The 25396-nt window shown below is 44.5% G+C and overlaps 1 protein-coding gene and 1 long non-coding RNA gene across 2 annotated transcripts; one reads left to right on the forward strand and one right to left on the reverse strand.

Moving 5' to 3' along the window:
• Positions 1–3204: 3204 nt before the first annotated feature.
• On the reverse strand, positions 3205–9263 carry LOC308070982 (L-lactate dehydrogenase A chain). Its single transcript, XM_080405822.1, has 8 exons — positions 9126–9263; positions 7740–7874; positions 6843–6960; positions 6015–6188; positions 5417–5590; positions 4661–4778; positions 4107–4230; positions 3205–3997 (listed from the first exon to the last, which is right to left on the reverse strand). Exons 2-8 carry the CDS (start codon positions 7863–7865, stop codon positions 3833–3835), a joined length of 999 nt encoding a protein of 332 aa, XP_080261948.1. The 5' UTR covers positions 7866–7874; positions 9126–9263; the 3' UTR covers positions 3205–3832.
• A 121-nt stretch (positions 9264–9384) lies between these two features.
• LOC308070995 lies at positions 9385–25045 on the forward strand. Its single transcript, XR_013930961.1, has 3 exons — positions 9385–24071; positions 24112–24156; positions 24247–25045. It is a non-coding gene; the product is annotated as an uncharacterized lncRNA (long non-coding RNA).
• Positions 25046–25396: the final 351 nt, after the last annotated feature.

Consider the following 25396-nt stretch of genomic DNA (forward strand, 5'->3'; position numbering starts at 1 on the left):
GGGGTGGGGGAAAGGTCTAGCTCCTTTTCCAGATCTATAGGACCTGGATCAAAAGGTTTATCAGTGTCAATGGAATCATTGTCCGAGTTGTCCTGACTGACGTGCGGAATTAGACTCTATAACTCGAAAGTTATAAAGTAGGTATGTTTATTGCGCGCAGATGCACGGGGGATCGCTCCTCCACAAGCGTGCATGCCCGAAGTGACGAACCATCTCACATTTATACAATGAAACAAATGAATATTCAATTAACGCCTATACATATTTGTTACCTAAACCCCGCTTTGTATGTTAATTAGCTTTGTATGTTATCAGTCCGTTTCCTGGAATGTGGTGGTCTTGCAGGTTTGTAGGTGATTCATGTCCTTGTGACCATCCGATCTGCTCCAGCAAGGAGACTTAGCACTCCCTCCCTCTAGATAGCATTGGAATGTCTCTCATCTTCTCTCATTCTCTTTTAAATAGCCCCTTTTGTTAGAGAAAGAAGGGCAGGCGTCTCCCCGTATCCCCTTTGTTAGAGGAAGAGGGGCAGGCGTCTCCTCAAAAACTGCAGTTGTCTCCTCAGAGCTGTGTGCCTATGTGACCAGACACCGCACCCATGACTAGTCACCATACCCACATTTCTGAGTAGACATATACAATCACAGTCGGTGTTAAGCGTCCCCATTTCACACTATTTCTCCATATCAGTCCTGTTCCCGTGCTTGGTCCTGTGTTGTGAGGGTCGCTGCAGTCAGTGACAGAAGCTTTGGGGGCAGAGGAGGTGTGGACAGAATCGCCATAGCTGACTGTGTCTTGAGAAGAGTCGTGCTGTCGGTGGAATTTACAGCTTCCTCTGGTTTAGCACCGTTAGTAGAATTAGTCCACACTTGGCAAAGAGTAGTCAGAATTTGCCACCAAGATGCTAAATGCATTCCCGACACGGAGTTCCCCTCCGCGGCAGCATCATACAATTGGCTGCTGTATGTACACACTTTCATTCTTTCAAAGTCTCTAAAGTTTCTTGGCTGCTCACCTGTCTCGATGAATACAGGTGTTATCCTCGGGGTTTAGGTTGTCCGCCTGGTCCAGACAGCAAGACGATCGTTCAGCCAAGCCGTCTCCTCCGGAACGCAGCCCTCTTCCATGAGCTGTCTTTTTTCCGTCCTTATTCTTCCAAGCCTTCGGAACACCACCATAGGGGTCACCATTTGAGGAGACTGAGGCACGGACTCCCTGATCTGACTAGAAGACCCTTCATGAGTCCATATACGTCTCTTCCTGGGGACGAAGCCTGATTCCCCGTTACAGATTTCCCACAGCTCACCTCTCAACTCTCCAGCTTCCTTTCAGCAGATCATTCAGAGTTCTGTGGGGTTCACTGCACGCCGCTCAGATAGGCGATTCGAGAGCCCTTCACGTTAGATCCTTAAACGCACCACGTCAGGATCACCAATTTGCAGCGAATGAAGAGACGGGACGCAGCTTGATGCAAGCAAATGTCAATTTATTGTACAGAAGCACGAGGTTTTATACACTTTCAGAAGCTGCGCGTTTTAAACAGATTGGTTCTTGAAGCTAAGCCTTGCATACTAGGCAATCCCCGATTGGTGGTTAACTACCAGCAATTAACAGCAAGGTGTTACCTTTCCTTGGCGCCACCTGTCTCCCACCCCCCTGTGCTCTGCAAACATGCCTCATCATGTTAATTGTTGTCCAGACAAGCTCGAGCACATTCCCCTCAGCTAACTGATTGCCACGCATGGTCCTAGTTTCCAGCCCGCTCCTGCACTATTGGATCTGAAGAAGCTGGAGTTCATGTTAAAAAGCTGGGTGAGACCTCGTGCAGTAAAAATTGTAAGTCCTGTGGATCTTCTGAAAGCTTTGAAAATTACTTCATACATCTTCCTATCATCTGCATAAAACATGACTATTCATAGTCACTGTTGCTCTGTGCTCTCATTCCAGGTGCTATTTTGGTCATGTGGATATAAGAGAAAGCAGTACAGTACAGTAGCTACAGCTTTTCCTTTGTCACTGAAATTGCTTCACAAGCACTTTCAGCTTATTCAAAAATACTATATGCAGTCCATGTTAGAAATCTACCCTGGACTTAATCAGGCACTCTGTTTCCATTCTTAAGATACATGCTGTGTCCTAGTGTTACAAAAAGCTAAGAATAATGCCTTTCTATCTTCATTGCAATGAAGTATATTGTTTTAAAATACTAATGACAATTGAGGTGATTAATTCTTTAACTTATTATGGCCTTTGAAGAGTGTGGTGTGTTGACCTTGGCCGGATGTTGGGTGCCCACCAAGCTTCTCCATCACATACCTCCTCTGCAGAAGGGAGTGGGGCGTGTGTGTGTATGGCAGACAGGGAATAAGATTTAAAAAACCCAAACTTGCGGGTCAAGGTAAAGGCAGTTTAATGAAAGCAATAGCAACAGTTGCACTTGTGTGAAGAGCAAAGGAAAACCAAAGATGTTATTCTCTGCTTCCCCTCTGGAGGCAATGGTTGGCCACTTCCTAGGAAGCATAGCTTCAGTGTGGGTAGTGGTTGCTCTGGAAGACAAATGTCATAAATAATAAATGCCCTCCCTTCTCCTTTCTCTTAGCTTTTATATCTGAGCAAATGTCATGTGGTATGCCTAGGACAGCTGACCCAAACTGACCATATCCCCTCCCAGGATCTTGCCCAGCCTACTGGTGAGGTGGGAGAAGTTTGGAGAGACAGTCTTGATGCTGTCTGAGCACTGCTCAGCAGTAGCTGAAGGCTGGTGTGTTATCACTGCCTTTCTAGCTACTAAGACAAAAGCACAGCACTGTTGAGGGCTGCTACGGGGCTCAGCCAGACCCAATACAAGGCATAATGTTGTTGTTGGTTTCTATGCATGGCTATTCCAGAGGAGATGCTTTTTTGTGCTTGGCAGCAAGTTTACTTTTTATGGATGTCAAGTACTTGATGTAGAGGTTCTTCTGACATGCATTTGTGTGTACAGGCAAGGAAGATCTTCCTTTGTTGCATTGTCTCTCCACTCTCCAAACATCTTGGTAAAGCTTGTTTCTTTGCATTAAGATGGGAATCAAGTTTTAAGTTCCAAGTATTTAAATACTTCCATTATTGTTTTTCATTCCTACCTGTTGTTTGATTTAGATAGGTACAAGTGGAGCTGCATTTTGGAGACAAAGCCCTACAACTTAAAACAAGGGAGACAGAAACAACAGTTCATGGTTTATTTGGTGTTGGAGCTGGTACTACAGTTGGACAGTCACTGTCTTCTGCAGAAACCTTAACATTTTTTAAACATGCTTAGGAGACAAACTTACAACTAGGCTGATATAGTACACAAAAATAAGGTTCTCTAAAAAAAAAAAATACACAAAAATTTTAGAGCAGTGTTAGGAAAATAGATTTGGACCTACCCATAGTGAAATACTTAATCAGGTGGCAGAGAAGGTTGACAATCCTTTAACTGCAAGATAATAGCCTTTGGTTTGACATTGTGTAATAATTAGTTACTTATTGTTCTGAACCAACATTAAACAAGATAAGGAAAAGGCAAAGGGTTTTCTAGGCAGTGCTGCTTTGAGTGTTGGATTTCTGTTACACTACTGCACTGTACAAGACTGACTAGGTTATCTAGCTCTGGCAAAGAACAGGGGTGTCTGAACAGGGAAAACCCTAGCATAGTTTCCTAATGGTGTCTTGAAGAACATCACTTGTTCAGATTCAAGCTTTTTGTGTGTTCTAGTTAAGATACATATGTTGAAAGACTTAACCTGGAAAGTGCCATGTTAAGACAAACCACTAAACCCATTAAACTGCAGAGTGAACTGGTTGGGCAGATTTAAAACTGTAATTCCTTCTGGATTCCCCAGAGTGTATCTGCGCTCTTCCTTAATTTGTCTTCTTCCTCAGGTTTAAGGATCATCTTCACTACATCAGTGATGCCACTATTGCCCAGTACACAAGGAACACTTAGAAAGACATCATCTTTTATTCCATGCAGGCCCTGAAAAGTAGGTAAGGATAGTTAGGCTAGAATTTGTGTATGTCTGTGTATTTTATAGAATATCCTGTCAGGAAAAACTCAACTGAGTTAGCAAAAAGGGGCTGCTCACCTTAACAATTGTAGAGATCGGGTGCACTCTTCTTAAATTCTTCATAATAGTTTCAGCTAGGTCTGCCACAGAAAGGCCAATAGCCCATGATGTGTACCCCTTCAGTTTGATGACCTCATAGGCACTACAAAGACAAAGTTACTCATTAAAAAACAAGTATCATCAACTGAAATATTTGAAGTTTGTAAGAAGGGCTTTTGGAGGTGCCTTACTACTGTGGAGACATCAGAAGCTTGACTGATTTGCTGATAGGACTGAAATGAACTCAGCAGTGAAGAATTATATTTGCAGTTTACGCTACTGCCTGTAGTTATACTGGGAAGTTGGAAGTTAAAGCACTTCCCTAATTCAAAGTTCACTAACGGTGAAAAATTAACTCTGCCAAATCTACATTACTCTTTAAAGTATTATTTCAAGTCCTGTTATGTCTGCATCTTGATAATTAGTTTTGGGCTACTATGGTATTTATGAAACCAGATACAGACACTGCAGTTCAGAGATACTATAGCTCTTCATAATTTGTTATTGTATTGAAAAAAATAATCAGTATTTACCTGTCCACCACCTGCTTATGGACCTCCTTCCAGTGCTCCTTGTCTGCATCAGTTCCCAAGTCTGGATGAAGAGCCTTCAGGGAGACGCCAGCAACATTTACTCCACTCCAGACAGGTACTGAGATTTGCACACAGATTAATTATCTCACAAGGAAACTTAAGTACTTTGCAAAGTTTTCTCAGAGAAAGAATTGATTCCAAATGAGTCCCGAGTGTCAAGAAGCAGTGCTGCTGGAAGGTAACTGCAGCAGTTCCTGCTGTCAGGAAGCAGCTCTAGTGCTGCTAGAGTACAGGTTAAGAGAAAACTGCTCTTTCTCCTGTTCTCTAGACTTGCCCTCTGCACTTCAATTCCTATATGGAGTTCTTAGAGTAATTAAGAGATGCCAGTGAAGACAACTGAGTGACTATCAGTAGGTCTAGTGCAGGTCTTTGTGAGTCCTTTGCAGAGAATGTTACCCTTTTGCTTTTTCAGTTGTGAGGTGTGTGTGGGTTTTTTTTTTTTTTAGAGTTATGGGAACAACTTAGCCTAGAAATTTTTAGCCTCCTCAGGTTACAGTAATGACCTTTTCAAAGCAGAGTAACTCAGGTCAAATGTAGATCATCTAGGGTTACTCTGTGCAGCAAAACCTTAAAGCAGGACTTGCATTCTTGGGTGCTGCAGTGCAAAGGTTTTTGAGCAACATTTTGCTGTAGCTTTTCGAGATACTTGCAAACAAAGTTTCAGGAAAAAGTTCTGTGTAGCAGCCAGGCACTTACCACTGGAATCTCCATGCTCTCCAACAATCCATCCATGGCAGCTCAGAGGATGGATGCCCAGTCTTTCTCCCATGAGGTGGCGGAAACGGGCAGAGTCCAGATTGCAGCCACTACCAATAACACGATGTTTAGGAAAGCCACTGATCTTCCACGCCACATAGGTCAAAATATCCACTGTAAGTAGAACAGGGAGGATAACAAGTGCCACTCATGAGCGGTTTGATAACTAGGATGGTATCTTCTGTTCATCTGTAAGGGTTTTATTTGCATCCTAGTTATGTACAATAGAACACCAATGCCTATCACCACACTTCTTTAGAACATAGTGACTGTTCTAAAGGTGGAATTGAGAGGCTGTTTATGCTACACATGCACTTAGGACACAGTCAGGGGTACTGCTATGCAGAAGATCACTTAAAAGGCAACTGAAGACCCATGTTGAAGGGAACTTTGTTTCTCAGAGGACCAGCTTGCCGAGTGGTGATAGGGAAGATAACACTTCTTGCCTGTGCTTGGTTATACTAGTAAACTAATGCCACATTACTGAAGAAAACACTGCTCTCTAAGCCAAACCCTTTTAAGGCAACACAAGACAAACCTGGGTTTGAAACAATAAGCAGCTTGCAATCAGGACTGTATTTAACAACATTAGGAATGATGAATTTGAAGATATTGACGTTGCGCTGGACCAAGTTCAGGCGGCTTTCTCCTTCTTGCTGACGGGCACCAGCAGTGACAATGACCAGCTTGGAGTGTGCAGTCACACTGTAATCTGCAGACAAAAGGCTGTGTCAGACATGACCTCTTTCTACACACACTTCAGAAGTTCTCAGTTCCTTTTAGTATTGGTGAGGGTGCAAAAATTGTCCTGGTGGTTGTTACCCTAGTCTTTGTTTCTACAGAAAGTTAAGTTTTCTTTTAAGACTGTGCCTTGTTGCCACAAGTGGCAACCTTAAGGGCATGTCAAAATCTTAACATGCCAAACATGGGCAGCGATATTCCACACATTTCAGGCACAGGTGGGTATAGGGGTAGCTAAAGGTATGAGATGGCTAGCATTTGCCCAGGTCAGGTTGCCACTAAACTTAAAGCTATCAGACATGTATAGCCAAGAAGTAAACAGTAATGCATTCAGGGGCTGACTGACTGTGAAATAAAAGTACTTCAGAAATTAATCTTTCTGAATGGACTGGTGAACTACTTGGGTTCTTATGACTGAACGGGAGGGTTCCTACTTGGACTGGGCTTAACAAGGTATACGAAACAATGTCAGCTGAGTAATATTTCTGTAGGAACAGAAATTAAGCAAGCTTTCCTCTTAATAATTATGATGCCAGGCTAAGCACTAGACTCGTATGACCAGATTGAGATCCAAACTGGCTATCATCATTCAGAAATAATGAGCACATTAGAGCAGACTACTTGCCTTTGCCAGAGATGATTTTTGGTGTTCTAAGGAAAAGGCTCCCATGCTGGAGATCTAGCATCTCTCCTCTGAGCTTGTCCTCCACAACATCAACAAGGGCAAGTTCATCAGCCAAGTCCTACAAGACACCAAGATTAAATAGTGAGTTTATTGCCCCTTTGAGCAAAGTATCCTATTTGTAAACTGTGAAGTTACAATTATTTTAAAAGCAGTGATCTACTTAAGCAATTTTGCTTATCTGTAACACTTGTTCCCCAAAAGTACTTGGATCAGTTTCCTGGGATGTCACTTTGAATCAGTTTTGTACTTTTCATGTTCTACATTCTGTGTGGAATAGTTGTACAATTCAGCAAGGCAATGATAAAGAATAATTTAATAGCTGTTCATAAACAACCTATTTTCTAGTTAGCACCAGGCTTGCTTTTTGTTAACCACAGCATTTTCAATATAACAATGCAATGCAGAGGACAAGTCATTCAGAGTGCTCAGGAGTGTTTTTTTCTAGTCCACACTGCAAAGAACTTTTCCACTGCACAATCTGCTTCAGACAAAATGAACCCTCAGTTCTTAATCTTTTTGTATATTTAGGAGTGTTAGAGGACTCCCAGTTAGAAGGGAGTCTGAAAGTCCTTCAAAGGTAAATGCAGCTGTTAAGTCAAGATGATATATAAAACATGTTCTGTCAATACCAGAGTAAACTTCTTTTACAATAACTACAGCTTTTTGTTCTCTTGTCAATAGCTTGAAGATTGCTGCTGCACTTCAGGCCCAAACAACAGAAGGTACAACCAAAAGTTCATCTTGTGTGCTAGCCCAGTCAGTCTCATAAGGGGGATTACTATTTGTCCCTTCTTTAGGCCTCAGGTAGTCACAACTGTGCTTCCTCCCAAGTCTCACCTTCATCAGGATGCTGATAGCACAGGCCATTCCAACTGCACCCACACCAACCACACTGATCTTATTGTGGGCATGACTCTGCTCCTGTTTGTGGACATTGTGGATGAGCTGATCCTTGAGAGACATGGTGCACTTCTGAAAGGAAAGCAGCAGATTATTCCTTCAAGCTTTGGAGCTTTTACTGACACCAGAATGTTTGTGTCAAGCAAGATAGACTTTATTTGAGGATGTTAAGAAAATGAATATCATTCACATGCCTAAAAAATCTGGCAGTTATGTGCCTGTATGCAACAAAATGACTGAAAAAACCTTAAGTATTGATAACAACACACTGCTTAAGCTCGCCATAGCTTTCCCTCAAATACAGCCTGAGAACCACTGAGGACATAGCTGGGTGGCACTCCAGCGTTGGTACGTTGTTCTAAATGGCTGTCAGTATTACATTTCGGTACAGGGAGCCATTTTAGTACTTCTAAGCACAGCATGGTCTAACAATCTCCATTCTACTGCCCTGAAAAAACTACTACTCTGTGCCCTGAGAGCCTTTCCAGAGCTGAAGTTACGGAATGCTTCAGCAAGCCCTTCTTAAGCACGGTGCTATCCTCAAAGTCAACTCCGTGGGTTTATTTTAAAGTGAGACTGCAGAGTTTCGAATTAAGATGTTTAGAGCCTGGCGTCCCCATTTCTCTCCCCGCCACAGTTTCCGTTGCCAGCTGCACGGCAGCCTGGCAGTGCGGGCTCTGCCGGAGCGGCACGGCGGTGGCAGCCCTGCCCACACCCGCGGGGCGCTGCCGGCGGCGCCGTCCCGGCCCTGGCGCAGCCCCGCCCAGCCCGGGAGCCCGCGGCTGGGGCCGCCTCGCAGGCGCTGCGCGCGCAGACGTCGCTACACAGGCGGGGGCGGGCGGGGCCCTCTGCGCTCACGCTCCGGGGACGCTGCAGCGGCCGCCCCCCTGCCCCGGGCGCTGTGCCGCGCTGGGCTGGCGAGCGGCCCTCGCTCTGGCACCCTCTGCCGCACCCAGTCCCCAGAAGTGCCGGGGAGGGAGCGCTGCCGCCCCGAGAGCTGCGGGCCGGAGCTGCTCCAGCGAGCCCCGGGCCCCCCGCAGAGCCCCGGGGTCGCGGGCTACTGCCGTCCCCGGGGAGCAGCAGCTCGAGGGAGGGGAGGGCGGCCGAGCAGGGCGGGGCGCCGCCACCCCCCCACCGGGCCGCACACCGGGGCCGTAGCCGGCCGCTCCCCGGCGAAAGGGACTCGGTCGAGCAGGCGGCGCCGAGCGAACCTCAGTCCGAGCAGCTCCACGTCGGGGGGCCGCCGCCTATCCCGCCCCGCAGCAGCCAGCCCCCCGCACCCCATCCCCCCCGCACCCGTCCCGCGGAGGCGATCGCACCTACCGAGTATCCTCAGCTACGTGTGTGGCAGCAGGGCGGGGAGGTGCCGGCCGCCGTCTTAAGTAGGGGCCGGGCGGCTGACGTGCGGCGGGCGGGCCGTGGCAGTGGAGACGTGCCCGTTGGCACGTCGGGTCGGAGGAGGGGGGGGGGTGTGGGCGCGGCGCGCGCGCGTTGTACCGGCGCGGCGGGGGGTGAGGGGCGGGGGTCAGTAGTGCGTGGTCCGGTGGCGGCCGCTTTGGGACGCGCGGCCCGCAACGGGCGGCCCTATGCGGGAAGCTGAGGCGGGCGAGGAGCGGCTCAGCCCTGCCGGCGCCCCGCAGCCCCCCTGGGGGCCCTCGGGCGGGCCCGCCTCAAGCCCGAGACGGCCTGGCCGGGCTGCGGCTCCGCGCTGCGCCGGCGGGGAAGGTTCCCCTCATGGCGTTACTGCGCGGGCGGGTGCCGGCGGTGTGAGGCGTTCGGTGCCGAGGGCGAGGAGGACGCGCAGCGCGCGCACAGCCGGCGGGCGGCGCCCTCGGGGACAAGGGCAGCGGAGCTCAGGGCGTTCTGGTCCCCGTTCGCCGGCCGCGCCGCTCGGTGCCCGCTCCGCGGAGCCGGGCCAGCCCCGCCGCCGGCCCCAGCCGCTCCGGTGTATGGCCGTAGCTCCGGGTGGAGCCTGTTGTCCACTAGCTAGAAACCTGCTTCTGATTTCCATCTAAATCTGCAAATGTTCGGGGTTTTTATACAGACATTATCCTCTGGCGTTTACTTCCCCTTTCCGTCTGTGTGTGTACCCAACTGCCATTCATTTGCTGTTTTAACTACATAAGCTAAGCCTTTTCAGTCTAGCAGGTTGGGGGGTGTGCTCTGGTCATTGGAATGGCCTTTCCACGGGCTCTCAGTTACCACGCTTTTCTTTTAGAGAGGCTGCTGTGTGGAGTGTTTCAGACAGCCTTCTTGGTGGCACCTGGAACAGGAACACTCATGTTTTCCTGCCCTTCCTGGATATGTGATGACTGGAGTCGCCCTGTCTTTTCGCAGTCACACCACACCATCAGCCAGCTCTATTCACCCTGTGGTTGGTTAGTAAACCAAAGTCCTTCCCCTGTTCACTTATATCCTGCTAGGATACTAACAAAGAGCAAATCCCTACACATTTTTATTGTTTCCTAGATGCCTGAAGTTTCAATTTTATACTGTGCTACAAGGTTGTCCTTTACCAAAACTACTTTTGGTAAACCCATGCTACCTTTTATCTCTTTCTCCATTGAATTTCATGTTTGTAGTTAAACTTTTCTTTGCAAGTTTTCCTGAAGAACTGCACAGATGTGAGAAGCACAGGCCCAAATGGCTTCCACCATGGCTCGCTTCTTAAATCCTTGCTGTTCTCTGGTCCTGTGGTAATGCCTCCAAGTCAGTAAATGTACTTAAAATCCCTGCACCTGGATTTGTGGTTTACTGTGCATTGGGATTCTGGGATGGAGAATGTCTGGTTCCTGTAGCTGGAGTACAGCAGACTCTGAGTTTTGCTCACCAGCTGGCTGTGTTCATTTATTATCTTGTGCCCATTTCTCCCTTCTACCCCCCTTCTTAGGCATTCTGGCTTTATGCCATGGATTAATGTGTTCATCCTTAATGAAAATAAGAGAAGCGTTAATTTGATCTTGTGCGAGTAGCTGTTACCTTTATTTTCCCATTCTTGCCTTACAGTGATACTTTTTTCACCACTCCCCATCCCCCACCACCCTTTTTTTTTTTTTAATTTCTTGTAGCTACGGTAGCTTTGTGATGTCTTAGTTTCCTTTTGGGTTTCTAAGTCTAGCTGATTTTTGGCAGTATCTGTTCAGGGCTTCAGGAACATGCTTGACTTCCTTTCTGAGGTGCTTATCTTGCAATGGCAGAAGTCCTTCCTTACTAATTAATGCCTTTGTCTTCCTCAACCCGTAACAACCTTTCCATCTCTTTTTTGTCTGGGATGTCTTTTTCCTCTTCTAAAGTCACTTTATATAGTTTACCTCTTAGTCACTAGAGTTAGCCAATTTACAAAGGAGATTGCATGGAGGTCCTCATCTCCCCATGACCTCACTGTGCGTGCAAGTATAAAACATGGCCTTCGGCCATGCTAGAGCAGAGCAGGTGGTGTGAAGATGGGTATATCTCAACACACCTAAGGCTTGCACTCATCTAACAAACTGTGCTTTACAACTGAAGGAATTTTCTGCTGCTGTTCAAGGCATGCTAGCGCCTTGTCACAGACCATCCTAGTGACAATTCCCTTTCGCTGTGATGATCTGACAGGAACAGTAGCCTAAAGCCTCATCATTTCTTCTGCAGTCCATTGGCAAAACAAAAGAAACAAAAAACACAGGTGAGAAAACATCTAAAAAATACTTGAAATGTGGAGATCTGTGTGAAATAAGCTAGAAAAATAAAACTATTTGGTTCTTATCATACAGGCTAACACTTTTATCAGAGGAAACTAAATATAATGACATATCAGTTGCAAAACTAGGTGTGCTTTGTTCCTTGCTGCTGCTTGAGTAATGAATGATGCTTGTGAGATGTGCAGAGGAGACTGGCAGCTAAGGAAGGGAAAGTGTGGGTAGGTGTTGAGTAGACAATGCTGCATGAATGCAGAATAAAAGGAAACCGTATAACAATAGTTCTGTTGTTCTGTGTTATGTTGGGTTTGCTGAGCATCTTGTTTTATCAGAAGTCTCAAAAATGGATTAGGGAGTTCTGCATCCCAGGAATCTGTATTTACAGTGGCTTTATATGAATGGACTAAACCAGAGTTTGGGTTCCAGACATCTGGCAGGACAGAAAATGAACATTTGACAGGATCGAAGATGAAGAAGAAATATTTTCTGCTTATAAAAATGTTTACTTTTGAAGAGTTTAAATGTGAGATAAGAGGCTTCTAAGACAAGACTGGCTGGATAGATCAATGAGCATTTTAAAAATATGTAGCCAATGTCGAGCAAATGGTATTTTACTACTGCCACAGTGAGACAAAGGCTCCTTGGAGAAGAATGTTGGTATTACAAGGTTGCTCTTATCCTGTGGCTCAGGCAGAGTAAAATTGAACATTGTTTTCAGGGTGTAAGTTTCAACAAGATCTTCCCTTGCTTGTGGTTGTGTTCCCTGTTACTGAAAACAGAACCAAGACAAATTGTTATTTATAACATAAAGCATCAGGTTGTCCTTAGCTGTCTGTTGTCTGAAAGTTGAATGTGGAAACATTTATATTTTTATTCTAGGAGTTACAAGTGGAGCCTTTCCACTGGCCTCAGGAGGCATTTGATCAGGCTTTGGTTGACAACAGAAGGAAACATTGCCACGTTCTTATTAAACAATGTGCTTGTCTTTAAACTATGAAATACTGATGAAACCTTTATTCCAAAAATCAAGTCCCAAGACAGTTACACAAGGTGAGCTCAATGTGTGCATCTCGCTATTTTCAATGGAACACAAATTATTAGTAGATTTCTCTCCATTTTGCTAATATGCCACAGGTTTTACACGGTGATGCTTAACTTCTACACTTGTCATTTGCTCAGGTCCTGACTTAATGACAGATTAAGTTAAATCTGATGCTGCTGCTGAGGTGAGTAATGACACCAAACTGTGACCAGCACATATCTGTTGTATGAGCTACAGCTCAGCCAGGAGGTTAGCTGTAACCCAAAGCCAGTGTTGATGCTGACCAACCCTGGAAAGGTCAGCGGAATTTCTCCGCTCTACCTGAGATGTGAAGTATGACTTGCCCCTAAAAATTGTGTTGTTCTCAGCATGATCAATCCTGCTTTTGCTGTGACGTTGTCAAGGGCTTTGCTTTCATATGATGTCAGTGTGTGAGAGAAGGACCTGGCACTAGACATAGCCACATCATGTTCCAGTCTTCTCTTTCTCTTTGATTTATACTGAGGCCTGAACAACTTCCTAAACAGCTTTAATGGCTTCATTTCTTTTTGTAAAATGGGAAGGGTCTTTCTGATGATTGTACTGTAGGGATTAGTTAATTTTGAAATGCTTCAGCTTCATAAAGCAAAATGAAGATTATGGAGGTTCTTTACCTAAACTAGATAGGCTTGGACCCCAAAATGGAACTTGGCACCTGGTAATGCTCTGCTAAATTGACAACATCAGAAAAGTTGCCAGAGCCAGAATTATTCCAATTTCAAAATACTTAACAGGGTAAGATGCAGGAAGTTTGTTCATACTCTGCAGAAATCCATATTTTGTGTTCTTCAAATCTGGACAGTATAGCCACATCAAACAGTTTGAACTGATCTCCTAAGAAAACTAAAAGCTAAAAGATGAGTTTTGCCTTGGCTTGCATTAGCAGGTATCTTTGCACATAACTGACTAGCCATGGTCCATACACTTCTAGGTCCCTCTCCTTGGCTGCTTCCATGCATGAATGTTATGGTAAGGATGCTGGGATTATAAAGATCCTGTGCTTTTGCTGCCTTACACCCTCTTTTTCTTTGCACTGTCATTGTGGGGAAGGGGAGGGGCTAGCTTATGCAATTCTCATGTCCAGGTATTTATAAGTGTGTGTTTCTACAACCTATTTTAAAATGCACACCAGGGGAATGTATATATAGAGACCAGTTAAATAGTGTTCAAGTTCTGAAGATCCCAGGCTTCCACAATGCCTTTTTGTCAGAGGTATGTTTTTGATTGCAAACTGTTTTCTAGCTGACATGTTTCAGTATGCAGAACTTCCAAGTTACACTGATTTTTCTTTCCCCCTTAAAAGGTTGGTTATGTTTGCAAGTACAACAGCAAGAGATTATGCATTCAGTATAAAGCTATATAAAACTATTTCTTGCAGTGATTTTGTCAATGCAAAGCTAAAGAAAACTGTATTTCTTGCAGAAGCTTCCCCAGTCATCACTCTAGGTAGCTGGACTAAGCAGAATGTATGATTTTGTCTTGCTTCTCTAAGGAAATTAATTTACTCATGGAAACATGAGTCACTGTGCAGGATTCTCTAAGCCAAACCCATTCCCTTGATACAAGTCTGAATACTTACTTACTTAGGAACTGCAGGAAATGGGATGCTTGGATAAATCACATGGTCAGAGAGAGATGGAAAAGCACACCCGTGGGCAGGGGCCACTGTTCAGTCTTCGCCTAACAAAGTCACAAAAATATCTCAGCCAGTTCAGCACCTTCCTTCTGTTGACTGTCAGGAGGCGTGTAATAGGTAATGCAGCCTTGCTGCTGCCCTCTGAACTGGCACGAGCAGAACTGTTACTGTTACCTAACGTGTTTTTGAGTGCCTGGCAGGTTGCAGTAGGTGGAGACTTTCTATAAATTACTCTAAGGAGCTGGAGTGATATGAGAGGAGGGCTGTGGGCTGCTGCTTTTGCCACTTGCCAATGCAAGAGGGCAGGCAGGTTCAGCAGCAAAAGGTCAGAGGCATGTCCCTGCACTCCATCTGGAGCAGAGACCCCCTTGCTCTTATTTTAATATTCATATTAATTCTGCAGCTGTCAGTTTTGGTTTTCTCCAGGATCCTTCCTCAGCACATCACATGCCAACAAGTTGGTTAGCTCAGGTTAAAGAGCTAGAGTCCTGCAAAGATGTTTTTACTGATTTAGTTGGGACACAGTACATTTAACAACAGAGTCTTGCCTCCCCTGTGGAGGGAAATAATTTTCCAGCATTTCAGACCTTACATATCCGGTTGACCCTCTGCATGTGCAAAACAGTAGCACGTTATGTATTCTCTCCCATCCAAAAATCACTGTGGCCAAACTTCTGTTTTTGTGAATCAGAATTCCAGGTTGTGTTGCTGGAAGCTCAGCATCTTGTGGTTGAGAAGTTGCTGGGCCATACCACCACTGTAGAAAGCTGAGAGTAGATCTCAACGTTACAGATGCACAGGCTTGGTGGAGGAACTTCACGTCCTGCCTGCTCTACAGAACCACAAGAAAGATGTGAATACATGCCTTTATCTCTTTCATCCATTTAAGAGATGAGAGCATCACAGCTGAAGCTCTGCAAAAGGAAGGTCTCACTTGGGCAGCATGAAGTTACAGAGTCAAGGAAGTCCTAGACATTGGAAATGGTTTAGTCTGTGTTTTCATGAAGGATCCACCTCAGCATGCAGGATACTTCTCTTCCAAGCTTTCACTGATGACATCAGCACTATAAAGTGTAACTTTTACAGCCTCTGAGATTTTCTGGCTTGCAATGTATGGGTTAGTTTCTGCAGCTCTTTGTGGTTCGTGGTGAATAAAAACCAAGCCAGTTCACTGCCTGGAGTGGAGTGGGAAAGCCAGAGCTCAAGAGATAATCACATTCTGGTTTTGCAGTCTCCATTTAGAGCCTGGGTGCCAACACAAGTGTGAGCTTTTGACTCGGCTTTGTTATGCAGCTGTAAGTGAAATCATCAACATACTTCAAGCAGGTACCAAGTTGAACATCTGTATTGGGAGCACAGCTTCACAGTGCAGGCATGATACATACACATGCCACAGTTCTCCTCAGCAAAGAGCTCACCAAAGAGGCAGAACAAGACAGGGAAGTGAAATTGGAAGCAGAGTAAGGCAGAGTAATTGCCAAATATGATGCTTTTCTTGGTGTGCTGTGTTTTTCAAGAACATTACACAAACATTACACTGACCCTTAGCTCTATCAATTCACTTTTCTTAGTTACACTCAAATTTTAAACAGAAAATGAATGGTTGCTGCTTGCCTACGGACTGCCAATGAAGCATTTTCATGGTGCTATGCTAAGTGTGGAGTTTCTGGTTTGTGGACCCTCTGCTCCTGTATTTGGATGAAATTGCACAAATGTCAGCAAGCATTTGCAGGCAGGGCTTTGTTGTCTTACAAACTATGGTGAGTCTTGTTTAAGGAGGCGGATGCTACCACTGAGAACAAACACCTAACTTTTAGCTCCTATGGAGGGAATCGTGATACTTGCAGAATCTCTTTATTCTCCAACTTGGGCCTTGTAATTAAAGGAACAGCACACCTCTGTTCTGGGTGGTAAATGCAAAGCATGCCATTTCTCACTTGCTATCTTCAATCTTGTGTTGTCTTTCTCATAATTGTATCCAGATTCAGTCGTACCCCTAGACCCTATATGGTTCTGGCCTTAAGAGGCAGTATCTCAGTGCAGGCACCCTTTTGAAAGATGCCAATAGGATGAAAATGTGAGGTGCTGGGAGATAGTCTTATGGATTCTGTGTGTGTGTGTATGCATGTCTGCACAAGAGCTGGATTTCTGGATGCTGGGTCTCCTGGATGCTTCACCCCCAATATATTCTCCATATCCTTTTCTAGTTGTACATAATTTCTGCTTTATACGTTCTATAGTCTATGTAGGATTCATTGTGCATTTGTGGAAGATTTTGCTATTTAATGCTGTGATGTCAGAAGGGAAAAGATACCAGCATGCTTTATCTTTTGCTCACTTGTGTGCGGGTGGGTGGTTTTTGGAGTGGCAAACAGGGATGCGCAGTCCCCGTGGTTTGTGTTAACTCCTTGCCACGTGACAAGCCTTTGGACTGGCTGCTGGGGCAATGGGGCTCACCTATCACTCTTGGTCTCTGGACTGGAATGCTTGCAGACAGGGCAGTGCCAGTTTGGTGGAAGAATGTCAGTATTAAAATTTGTGAGACACAGAATGGACAGAGCCCAGGTGTCTGAATGCCAGGATGTGATGTGGTGTATTTACGTGTTCAGATAGAAGGAGCTAGGTCTGTTGCTTTCTTTATGGAGTAATCATTCTGTGTGTGTGTTTGGCTGCTAACATGGTGTTCCTTCACTTTTAATCTCATCAACTGTTTGTTCCCCCAGAGTGGCACAATAAGGACAAGAAATCTTGTTTCACTTAGAAATACTACCTGGCTCTAGAAGTTTCAATCTCCACATTTGGTCTTGAGAAGTGAAGGCAGATGAAGGCTGAGGGTACTCAATATGTTTTGTAAAGTTCTGGATTAAGGCTATGTCCTTACTATGTGTGTTCAACATTATGGCTAAACATAAATTCCTTGGGTATAATCTCAGTCTTGCATCCCCTTTAAAAATACACTCCTTACCAACAACATCTGGAGATTTGGAGTCAATAGGGTGTTCAGTTATGGAGAGAATTAAAATAGTAATAATAATTAAAAAAATCTCTGTAACATTTCACATCTCTTAGGCAAAGGTTACTGAGAGCCAGTTAGTTCAGTGCATGACCTCTGTAAATAGGAGCAGCCAAAAATAGCTCCATGGTAGGTCAGGGAAGGCATCTTTTCTGCATGTGGATAGCTTTGCATTTCTGACCTGAAACATCTATATGTCTTATGGTAAGCAAGCAAGAACAGACGGAAAGAAAACAGAATACAAAATGAACTTGGAGGGCAGCCAGAACCTGTTCCATATTCGTACGAGCCTGTACAAAATGCTGTCAGCCTTGGCGATTTTTCCGTACATGAAATGGAGAAAGCCTGCGTTAACTTCTAAACCATGCTTCAAAGACAGTCTAGCCAAATAAATGCTGGATTCCAGCTGCCAGTAGATGAACATCAGCAGGAGGGACCCTTAGGTTTTACAATGGAGCCATAGGCTTGTACGCAAGTGATGTTAAACTTCTGACTGACCCTGGAGTTGGAAAGAAATTTCAGCTTGTCAGACCAAATGTTCTCTTTCTTTTGATACCTGTGTGTTGAGACAGAGTTTACAAGAAGCTTTTATAGCAAATCCCAAAGTCAGAGGTCACAACAGAACACTTTAATTATTGAATAGGCAAGAGCTAATGTGAGAGGGAAAGGCTCTGTGTTTCTCTGCATATTAATCTCCTCCCCGCCCCTTCCTGCCCAAATCCCCTTGGTTAATCAGGTTATGTTTGCTCTGTTTCTCTCAGGGAGCAAGCAGAATGCAGTGTTGCTAGAAGGGTAAGGGGGAAGAGGAGAAGGGCATGCTGAAAGCAAGAGTGGATTGAGGATGTGTCCTGGTTTTGACTATGATGGAATTAATTTTCTTCTTAGTAGCTGGTGCATTGCTGTGTTTTGGGTTTGGTGTGAGAGCAATGTTGATAGCACACTGATGTTTTTAGTTGTTGCTGGGTGATGTTTATAATAAATCAAGGACTTTTCAGTTTCTTGGGCCCTGCCAGTGCTGAAGGGTTGAAGGGTCACGGGAAACTGGGAGGAGACATAGCCAGGACAGGTGACCCAAACTAGCCAAAGAAGTGTTCCATACTATATGATGTCTTGCTGAGTATATAAACTGGGGGAAGAAGAAGGAAGGGGGGGACATTTGGCATTATGATGTTTGTCTTCCCAAGTAACCGTTGCACATGATGGAGCCCTGCTGCCCTGGGGATGGCCGAACACCTGCCTGCCCGTGGGAAGTGGTGAATGAATTCCCTGCTTTGCTTTGCTTGCGTGCGTGGCTTTTGCTTTACCTATTAAAAATTGTTCTTATCTCAACTCTTGAGTTTTACCTTCTGATTCTCCTCCCCATCCCTCTGGGTGAGCAAGCAGCTGCGTGGTGCTTGGTTGCCAGCCGGGGTTAAACCACGACAGGATGCTCCAGAAATGAAAGCTTCACTTTAGTAGGATTCCCAAGATGACAGCAGGATGCCTTTGGGCAGTGGGATGTTTCTATGGCCTGTCATGCTTGCTGAAGTGCATGATCTCACATTTCAGGCCATGTGCCAAAGGACAGTGAAGGGAGCTTGCCTGTCTGCGCTCAGCCTGGAGGTACTGGTGGTCTCTGTGGCCAACAGCTCCCTCCCCAGACACCCACTCAACAGCCTGTTTCAGCTAAGGGTCCCTAGGAGGGAGTAACGCCGAGGGGAGCACATTCTGCCTGACACTTGCCTGAAGTGCAGGGGTTGCCCACATGTACATACATGTGCTCGTACACAGTTGTATGTGCTGCATGCTTTTGTGCAGTTAGACAGCCTTTAATTCATGCTGCACTCATCCTCTTGGACATGTGACTGCAAGCCACATAAAAATGGCACAGATAGACCCACCAAAGTCAAATGCAGCTATGAGAAGCAGGGAGCCAGCACATGCACAGACAGCATCACTGACCTGTATGCTGGTCAATCCGTTTCCTTTAAGTCTGAGAGTGGTAAGATTTGGAGTGTTCTTCATATGGGTGCAGGCCTTGGAAATGTGCTTCTGTTCAGTTATAATGGGCAATATCAGACTGGGAGACTGAGGTCCAAAGCTCTTTTGTGATCAGTGCCTAAACCCAAAGCTTGCAGCTGAAACCATTTCTGAAATGTGAAAAATTGCTTGTTTTGAGGTCTGCATCTGGGCAAGCTTAGGAGAATATGGTAAGTTTTGACAGGAGAATTAAGTGCAACGACTTGGGTGATTTTGGGAGCGTGGCAAATAATTGAGAAGGATGTAGATCTGTAGGTCTGCATCTGCATTCTGTGTTTTGGGAATAAATTTATCCAAAAGCTCGAAAGCAAAGCTTTCTAGACCAAATCATGAAGCTTCAGGGAGATTATGTGTAACCCTGCTTCTCTAATGCTCTCATCCTGGCTCAGGATCAATTGAATGTCAGCCTATGCTTGCATTTCATTATTGCTGGGGAGTGCCAAGCCACACAAGCATTGCCTAATTCAGTCTTGCCTGAAATTCATTCTTTGCTTGGATTGTGGTGCATTGTTCCTTTGAGACACATGTATTAGAAGAGATTTTTAGCACCCCTCTTTGTTAACAGCATGGATCAGAAACACTTTTGTTGCTCAAAGCCAGGTGAATGCTAAGGCATTCTTCCAAAAGCATAAGCATTGGTAAAGGCAGACCTGCGCTAGTAAGTCCCGAAGCCATGACTTGATTTTACATGTTCCCCAGCACAGAGCAGAGCTAATTGTGTGGCCACAGACTCCTGCTCCTGCAAGAATGAAGACAGGCAGGAAATGAACCATTAGAAACTGTTCCTTGGCAGGAGAGAGCTGTGGAAGAAGCAAGGTGTAGCAAGGACTGTGCTGTTGCAGAGCTAGATCTTGCAGGTGCCTGCAAGCCCCTTGGGGATCCCAGGTGCCTTGTTCCCACCTCACAGGGCTCGCTGGCAAGCACATGTTGTGATGCATGCCTGGAATGTGCCAATACCCCAATATAGTGTGCTGCTATGGCCTGGTTGCTTGTCGCTGTCAGACACTGGCTGGCGCTGTATGTTACGATAGTTTTGCTGTGCTTGGCCCTCCCCTGTGCAATGCAGTGAAGGGCAAGAAGGCTGAGATGCTCCACAGAGCCCTTTAACTGCAGTAAGGTATGTTTGCTTCATCCCCCTGCCCCACCAGAGCGGCAGTCAGTAGTGTGTGTGTGAGGGGAGAAAGCTGAGCACTGCAACGAGCGGTTTTGGTTCAAGTCTGCGCTAGGCAGGAACCTGTCTTGCCAGCCCGTGGGTGCGAGTGCTGCTGGAGCCCTGTCACTGCAGGGCTGGCTGGCTCGCTGGGAGCTGCCCGCTCTGTGCAGGGAGGAGGAGGGTGTGCTATGTGGCAGCCTAGAGGCTCACCCCCACACAGAGCCTACATCTGACTTGAAGGCTGAGCAACAGCATGATCTAAAGAGCAGGTCTCGTAAATTGTTTGCAGGTTAATTAACAGGAGGCTTTTTCTATGCTTCTCTGATACTGCCAGGTAAAAGGCTGTCAGTTGCACAAATACATACATAAATCTCCCCCAAACTAGACAGGTGCTCAGAGTTATGTGACTAGCTTAAAAATCATGAATTTACCATCTGGTGTACTTCTCATTGCCTTTCTGCCTTCCAAAACCTTAATTCCTGTTGTCCAGCTTCTTTTTTTATAAGCCAGGAACTAGTGGGGTGAGGTGGTTTGGTTTGGTTTGGCTTTTGCTAACAAAGTCCTGGGATTCCCAAAAGTGTAGTTTTAAGGAAAACTGCAGCATTTGCTCAGATCTAGTAGCACTGAAAGGAAGCTGAGAGGCAAAAACCTTAGTGGAGAAGGTGGGCCAGGAGCAAGGCTGAAACTGGCTCCATTGTTTGACTTCTGTGATAGCTGGTGGGTATGGCTGCGTGCCCCAGGGAACTGCATGTTACAAATACACGGCTCTTGGTGTGCACAGCAATCAAATCACACGGCAATAACTGGACCAGTGGGAGAGGTGTGCAAGCAGTATAGGTTGTTAAATAATTACAAAACCCATAAACCAACACACTACAGTTTGGTACTCTGCTCCTATCTCTTCATTTTAGATGAGAAAGAAATAGGAAGTTTATAGATGAAGAATCTTGACAATATCTGCTTCAGTTTTAATTGCTGATAATGATCTTGATGGGGCAGTGGCTATACTGACTTCTGCGCCCAAACAGCTAACTTTTTAACCATTTAAGACTTCAGGCATCTAATGCCTTGAAGGTCTGATCCTGCTGAAAGTGCTGGTACAAAACACCCATTAAAGTCAGGGCATTAAAAAAATCTTTAGAAACATTGATATGACAGCATGGGATTAATTTGGCCCACAGAGTTCTGCACAAGAGCCATAGGACTGGAGCTCCCTGACTAATAGAAATAGGATAAGTCTAATCTAAAATCTGTTATCCTTTCTCATGCTGGTCTGCTGAACATGTGACTTGGAATTTGTGGATTGAGGTATAAAGTGTTAGGATTTAAAAATGTAACATATATTAATGTCTCAGTTCTTACATGTGGTTTGAGGTATCCTACAGAGATCAGATTTTTGGAAGTTGGATACTTGTCTGGATGGGAGTACTCCCTCTAAATACAGCCTTTTAAAGCTGTTGCACAGTGTTTCTTTGAAGTTTGTTGTCCACAGAGAGACTTAGTCTGTCTGGAAACCTTGAGAAGAGCAATAAAATGTTTATTTCTTATGAAATCTTGGATGGAGATGTGTGATAAAGTTGGTAGATGTTTAATATTGGCTGATACATTAGATAGATCATTGCATTTCTAGTACTTAGGATGCAAGTGGCTTGCTTGTGATAAAGAAGGTTGAGAAATTATGTGCCAAGTGGAGAAAAATAACTTTTCATATGATTTGTATCCTTTTGAGGATAAAGCGTCTTGTAGTTTCTCTGAAACAAGCATAATCACTGTTATCAACTTTGGTAAAGAAATGTGAAAAAGAAAACTTGTTTTCTAGAAAGTATTAATGACCTGCTGAAGTTACCTGTAATCTCAGCCTTCTAACTGGACTAAAGACTTCATTAAAGACCTGCTGTAAAAATGGTTGTGCAAGACCTTTAATAGGGAAATTAATTTGAACTTTGGGCTGACACCATTTCCTGATTCTATGTAACTTGTATTACATGCAAATACATAAAGGGGAGTAAAAAACAACATGCCCAAAAGTAAGGTCAACCATTGGACTCTGGACTGCTTGATACAGTGGCTGCAAATGTGCAAAAAATATTTCCGGGTTAAAAAATCTTTACTTTTGCAGTTCTTCTGTGGACTGTATATGCCTAACGAGCCTGAAGGATATTCTGGGAGGATGCTCAGAAAGGTTGCCATCCGTGTGTAGCAGTGGCACTTCCACTGGGGCTCCTTCCATGGCCAGCCAAGAGAAGTCATTCATCCTCTGTTAAGAGCTGAAATTGGTCTCTTCTTGGATGGGTTTTCAACCGTTGTGGTTTTGGAGACCCTTAGAGAGATGTGTGTGGAGCCCCGTGCTGGAAATGGGAGATAAGATTGTGTTGTGGTTTAACCTCTGCCAGTGACTAAGCCTCACACAGCTGCTCGCTTGCTTTCTCCCCCCACAGTGGGATGGGGGAGAGGAACGGAAGAGCAAAGTGAGAAGACTCCTGGGTTGAGATAAAGGCAGGTTAATAGGTAAAGCAAAACAAGGAATTCATTCACTGCTTCCCATAGGCAGGCAGGTGCTAAGCCATCCCCAGGACAGCAGGGCTTCATCGCACTTAACGGGGACTTGGGAAGGCAAACGCTGTAACGCTGAATATCCCCACTTCCTTCTTCTTCCCCCAGCTTATATATACTCAGCGTGATGTCCCATGCCATGGAACATCCCTTTGGCCAGTTCAGGCTGGCTAGCCTGGCCATGTCCCCTCCTGAATTCCAGTGCCACTTCTGCCCTCTTGCTAGGTTAAGTCTTAGGGTTTAGTCTCAGGGCTAAGTCTCAAGGTTAAGCCTTAAGGTTGAGTCTCAAGGTTGAGTCTTAGGGTTAAGCCTTTAGGTTAAGTCCTAAGGTTAAGACTTAGTGATAAGTCTTAGGGTTAAGTCTTAAGGTTAGAGTCTTAAGGTTAAGTCTTGGGTTAAGTCTCAGGGCTAAGTCTTAGCATTAAGCTTTGGGTTAAGTCTTAGAGTTAAGTCTTAAGGTTAAGTCTTAGGGTTAAATCTTAAGTTTCAGTCTAAGGGTTAAGTCTTAGGATTAAATGTTAGGGATAAGTCTCAGGGTTAAGTCTCAAGGTTAGGTCTCAGGGTTAAATCTTAGGGTTAGGTCTTAAGGTTGAGTCTTAGGGTTAAATATTAAGGGCAAGTATTCAAGTTAAGTCTTGGGGTTCAGTCTTAGGGATAAGTCTTAGGTTTAAGTCTAAGGGTTAAGTCTCAAGGTTAAGTCTCAGTGTTAAGTCTTAAGGATGAGTCTTAGCATTAAGTCTTAAACTTAGGTCTTAAGGTTAAGTCTTAGGGTCCAGTCTTAAGGTTAAGTCTTAGGGTTAAGTCTCAAGGTTATGTCTTAGGGGTCAAGTGTTAAGGTTAAGTCTTAGGTTTAAGTCTCAGGGTTAAATATTTAGCGTTAAGTCTATAAGGTTAAGTATTAAGAATAAGTCTTAGGTTTAAGTCTCAGGGTTAAGTCTTAAGGTTGAGTCTTAGGGTTAAGTCTTAAAGTTATTACTTAAGGGTAAGTCTTAGGGTTAAGTCTTAGGGATGAGGCTTAGGGTTCAGTCTAAGGGTTAAGTCTAATGGTTAAGTTTTCAATTTAAGTCTTAAGGTTAAGTCTTAAGGTTGAGTCTTACGGTTAAGTCTTAGGGTTAAGTCTTAGTGTTAAGTCTTAAGGTTAAGTCTTAAAGGTTGAGCCTTAGGGTTAAGTCTTAAGGTTGACTTTTAAGTCTTAGGGTTAAATTTACGGATAAGTCTTAAGGTTAAGTCTTAGGGTTAAGTCAAAGTTAAGTTTTAAGGTTGAATCTTACGGTTAAGTCTCAGGGTTAAGTCTTTACAGTTAAGTCTTAAGGTTGAGTCTTAGGGTTAAGTCTTAAGGTAGAGTCTTTTGGGTTAAGTCTTAAGGTTAAGTCTTGGGGATAGGTCTTTAGGTTAAGACTTAGAGTTAAGTCTTAAGGTTAAGTTTTAGGATTAATTTTACGGTTAAGTCTTTAGGTTAAGTCTTAAGTTTGAGTCTTAGAGTTAAGTCTTAAGGTTGAGTCTTAGGGTTAAGTCTTAAGGTAGAGTCTTAGGATTAAGTCTTAAGGTTGAGTCTTTAGGGTTAAGTCTTAAGGTTAAGTCTTAGGGATAGGTCTTTAAGTTAAGACTTAGGGTTAAGTCTCAAGGTTAAAGTTTTAAAGGTTAAATTTTAGGATTAATTTTACAGTTAAGATTTAGGATTAAGTCTTTAGGTTAAGTCTTAAGTTTGAGTCTTAGAGTTAAGTCTTAGGGTTAAATATTAGAGTTAAGTCTTAAGGTTGAGTTTTAGGGTTAAGTCTTAGGTTTAGGTCTTTAGGTTATGACTTATTGCAGGAGCGGTCTGCAAACTGGGACCATGCGCGGCAATCAGTTAGCTGAGGGGAGTTTGCTCGAGCTTGTCTAGACAACAATTAACATGATGAGGCATGTTTGCAGAGCACAGGGGGGTGGGAGACGGATGGCGCCAAGGATGGCGCCAAGGAAAGGTAACACCTTGCTGTTAATTGCTGGTAGTTAACCACCAATCAGGGACTGCCTAGTATGCAATGCTTAGCTTCAAGAACCAATCTGTTTAAAACGCGCAGCTTCTGAAAGTGTATAAAACCTCGTGCTTATTTACAATAAATTGACATTTGCTTGCATCAAGCTGCGTCCCGTCTCTTCATTCACCGCAACTTATGGTAAAGTCTTAAGGTTAAGTGTTAGGGTTAATTATTTAGGTTATGTCTTAAGTTTGAGCCTTAAGGTTAAAGTCTTAGAGTTAAGTCTTAAGGTTAAGTCTTTAGGTTGAGTCTTAGGGTTAAGTCTTAGACTTAAGTCTTAAGGTTAAGGCTTATGGTTGAGTCGTAGGGTTGAGTCTTAGAGTTAGGTCTTAGGGTTAAGGCTTAGAGTTAAATCTTGAGGTTAATTGTTAAGGTTAAGTCTTAAGATTAAGTTTTAGGGTTAAATCTTAAGGTTGAGTCTTAGGGTAAAGTGTTAGGATT

The sequence above is a fragment of the Falco punctatus genome (genome assembly GCF_963210335.1).
Source record: "Falco punctatus genome assembly, chromosome: 10".
Classification (NCBI taxonomy): Eukaryota; Metazoa; Chordata; class Aves; order Falconiformes; family Falconidae; genus Falco; species Falco punctatus.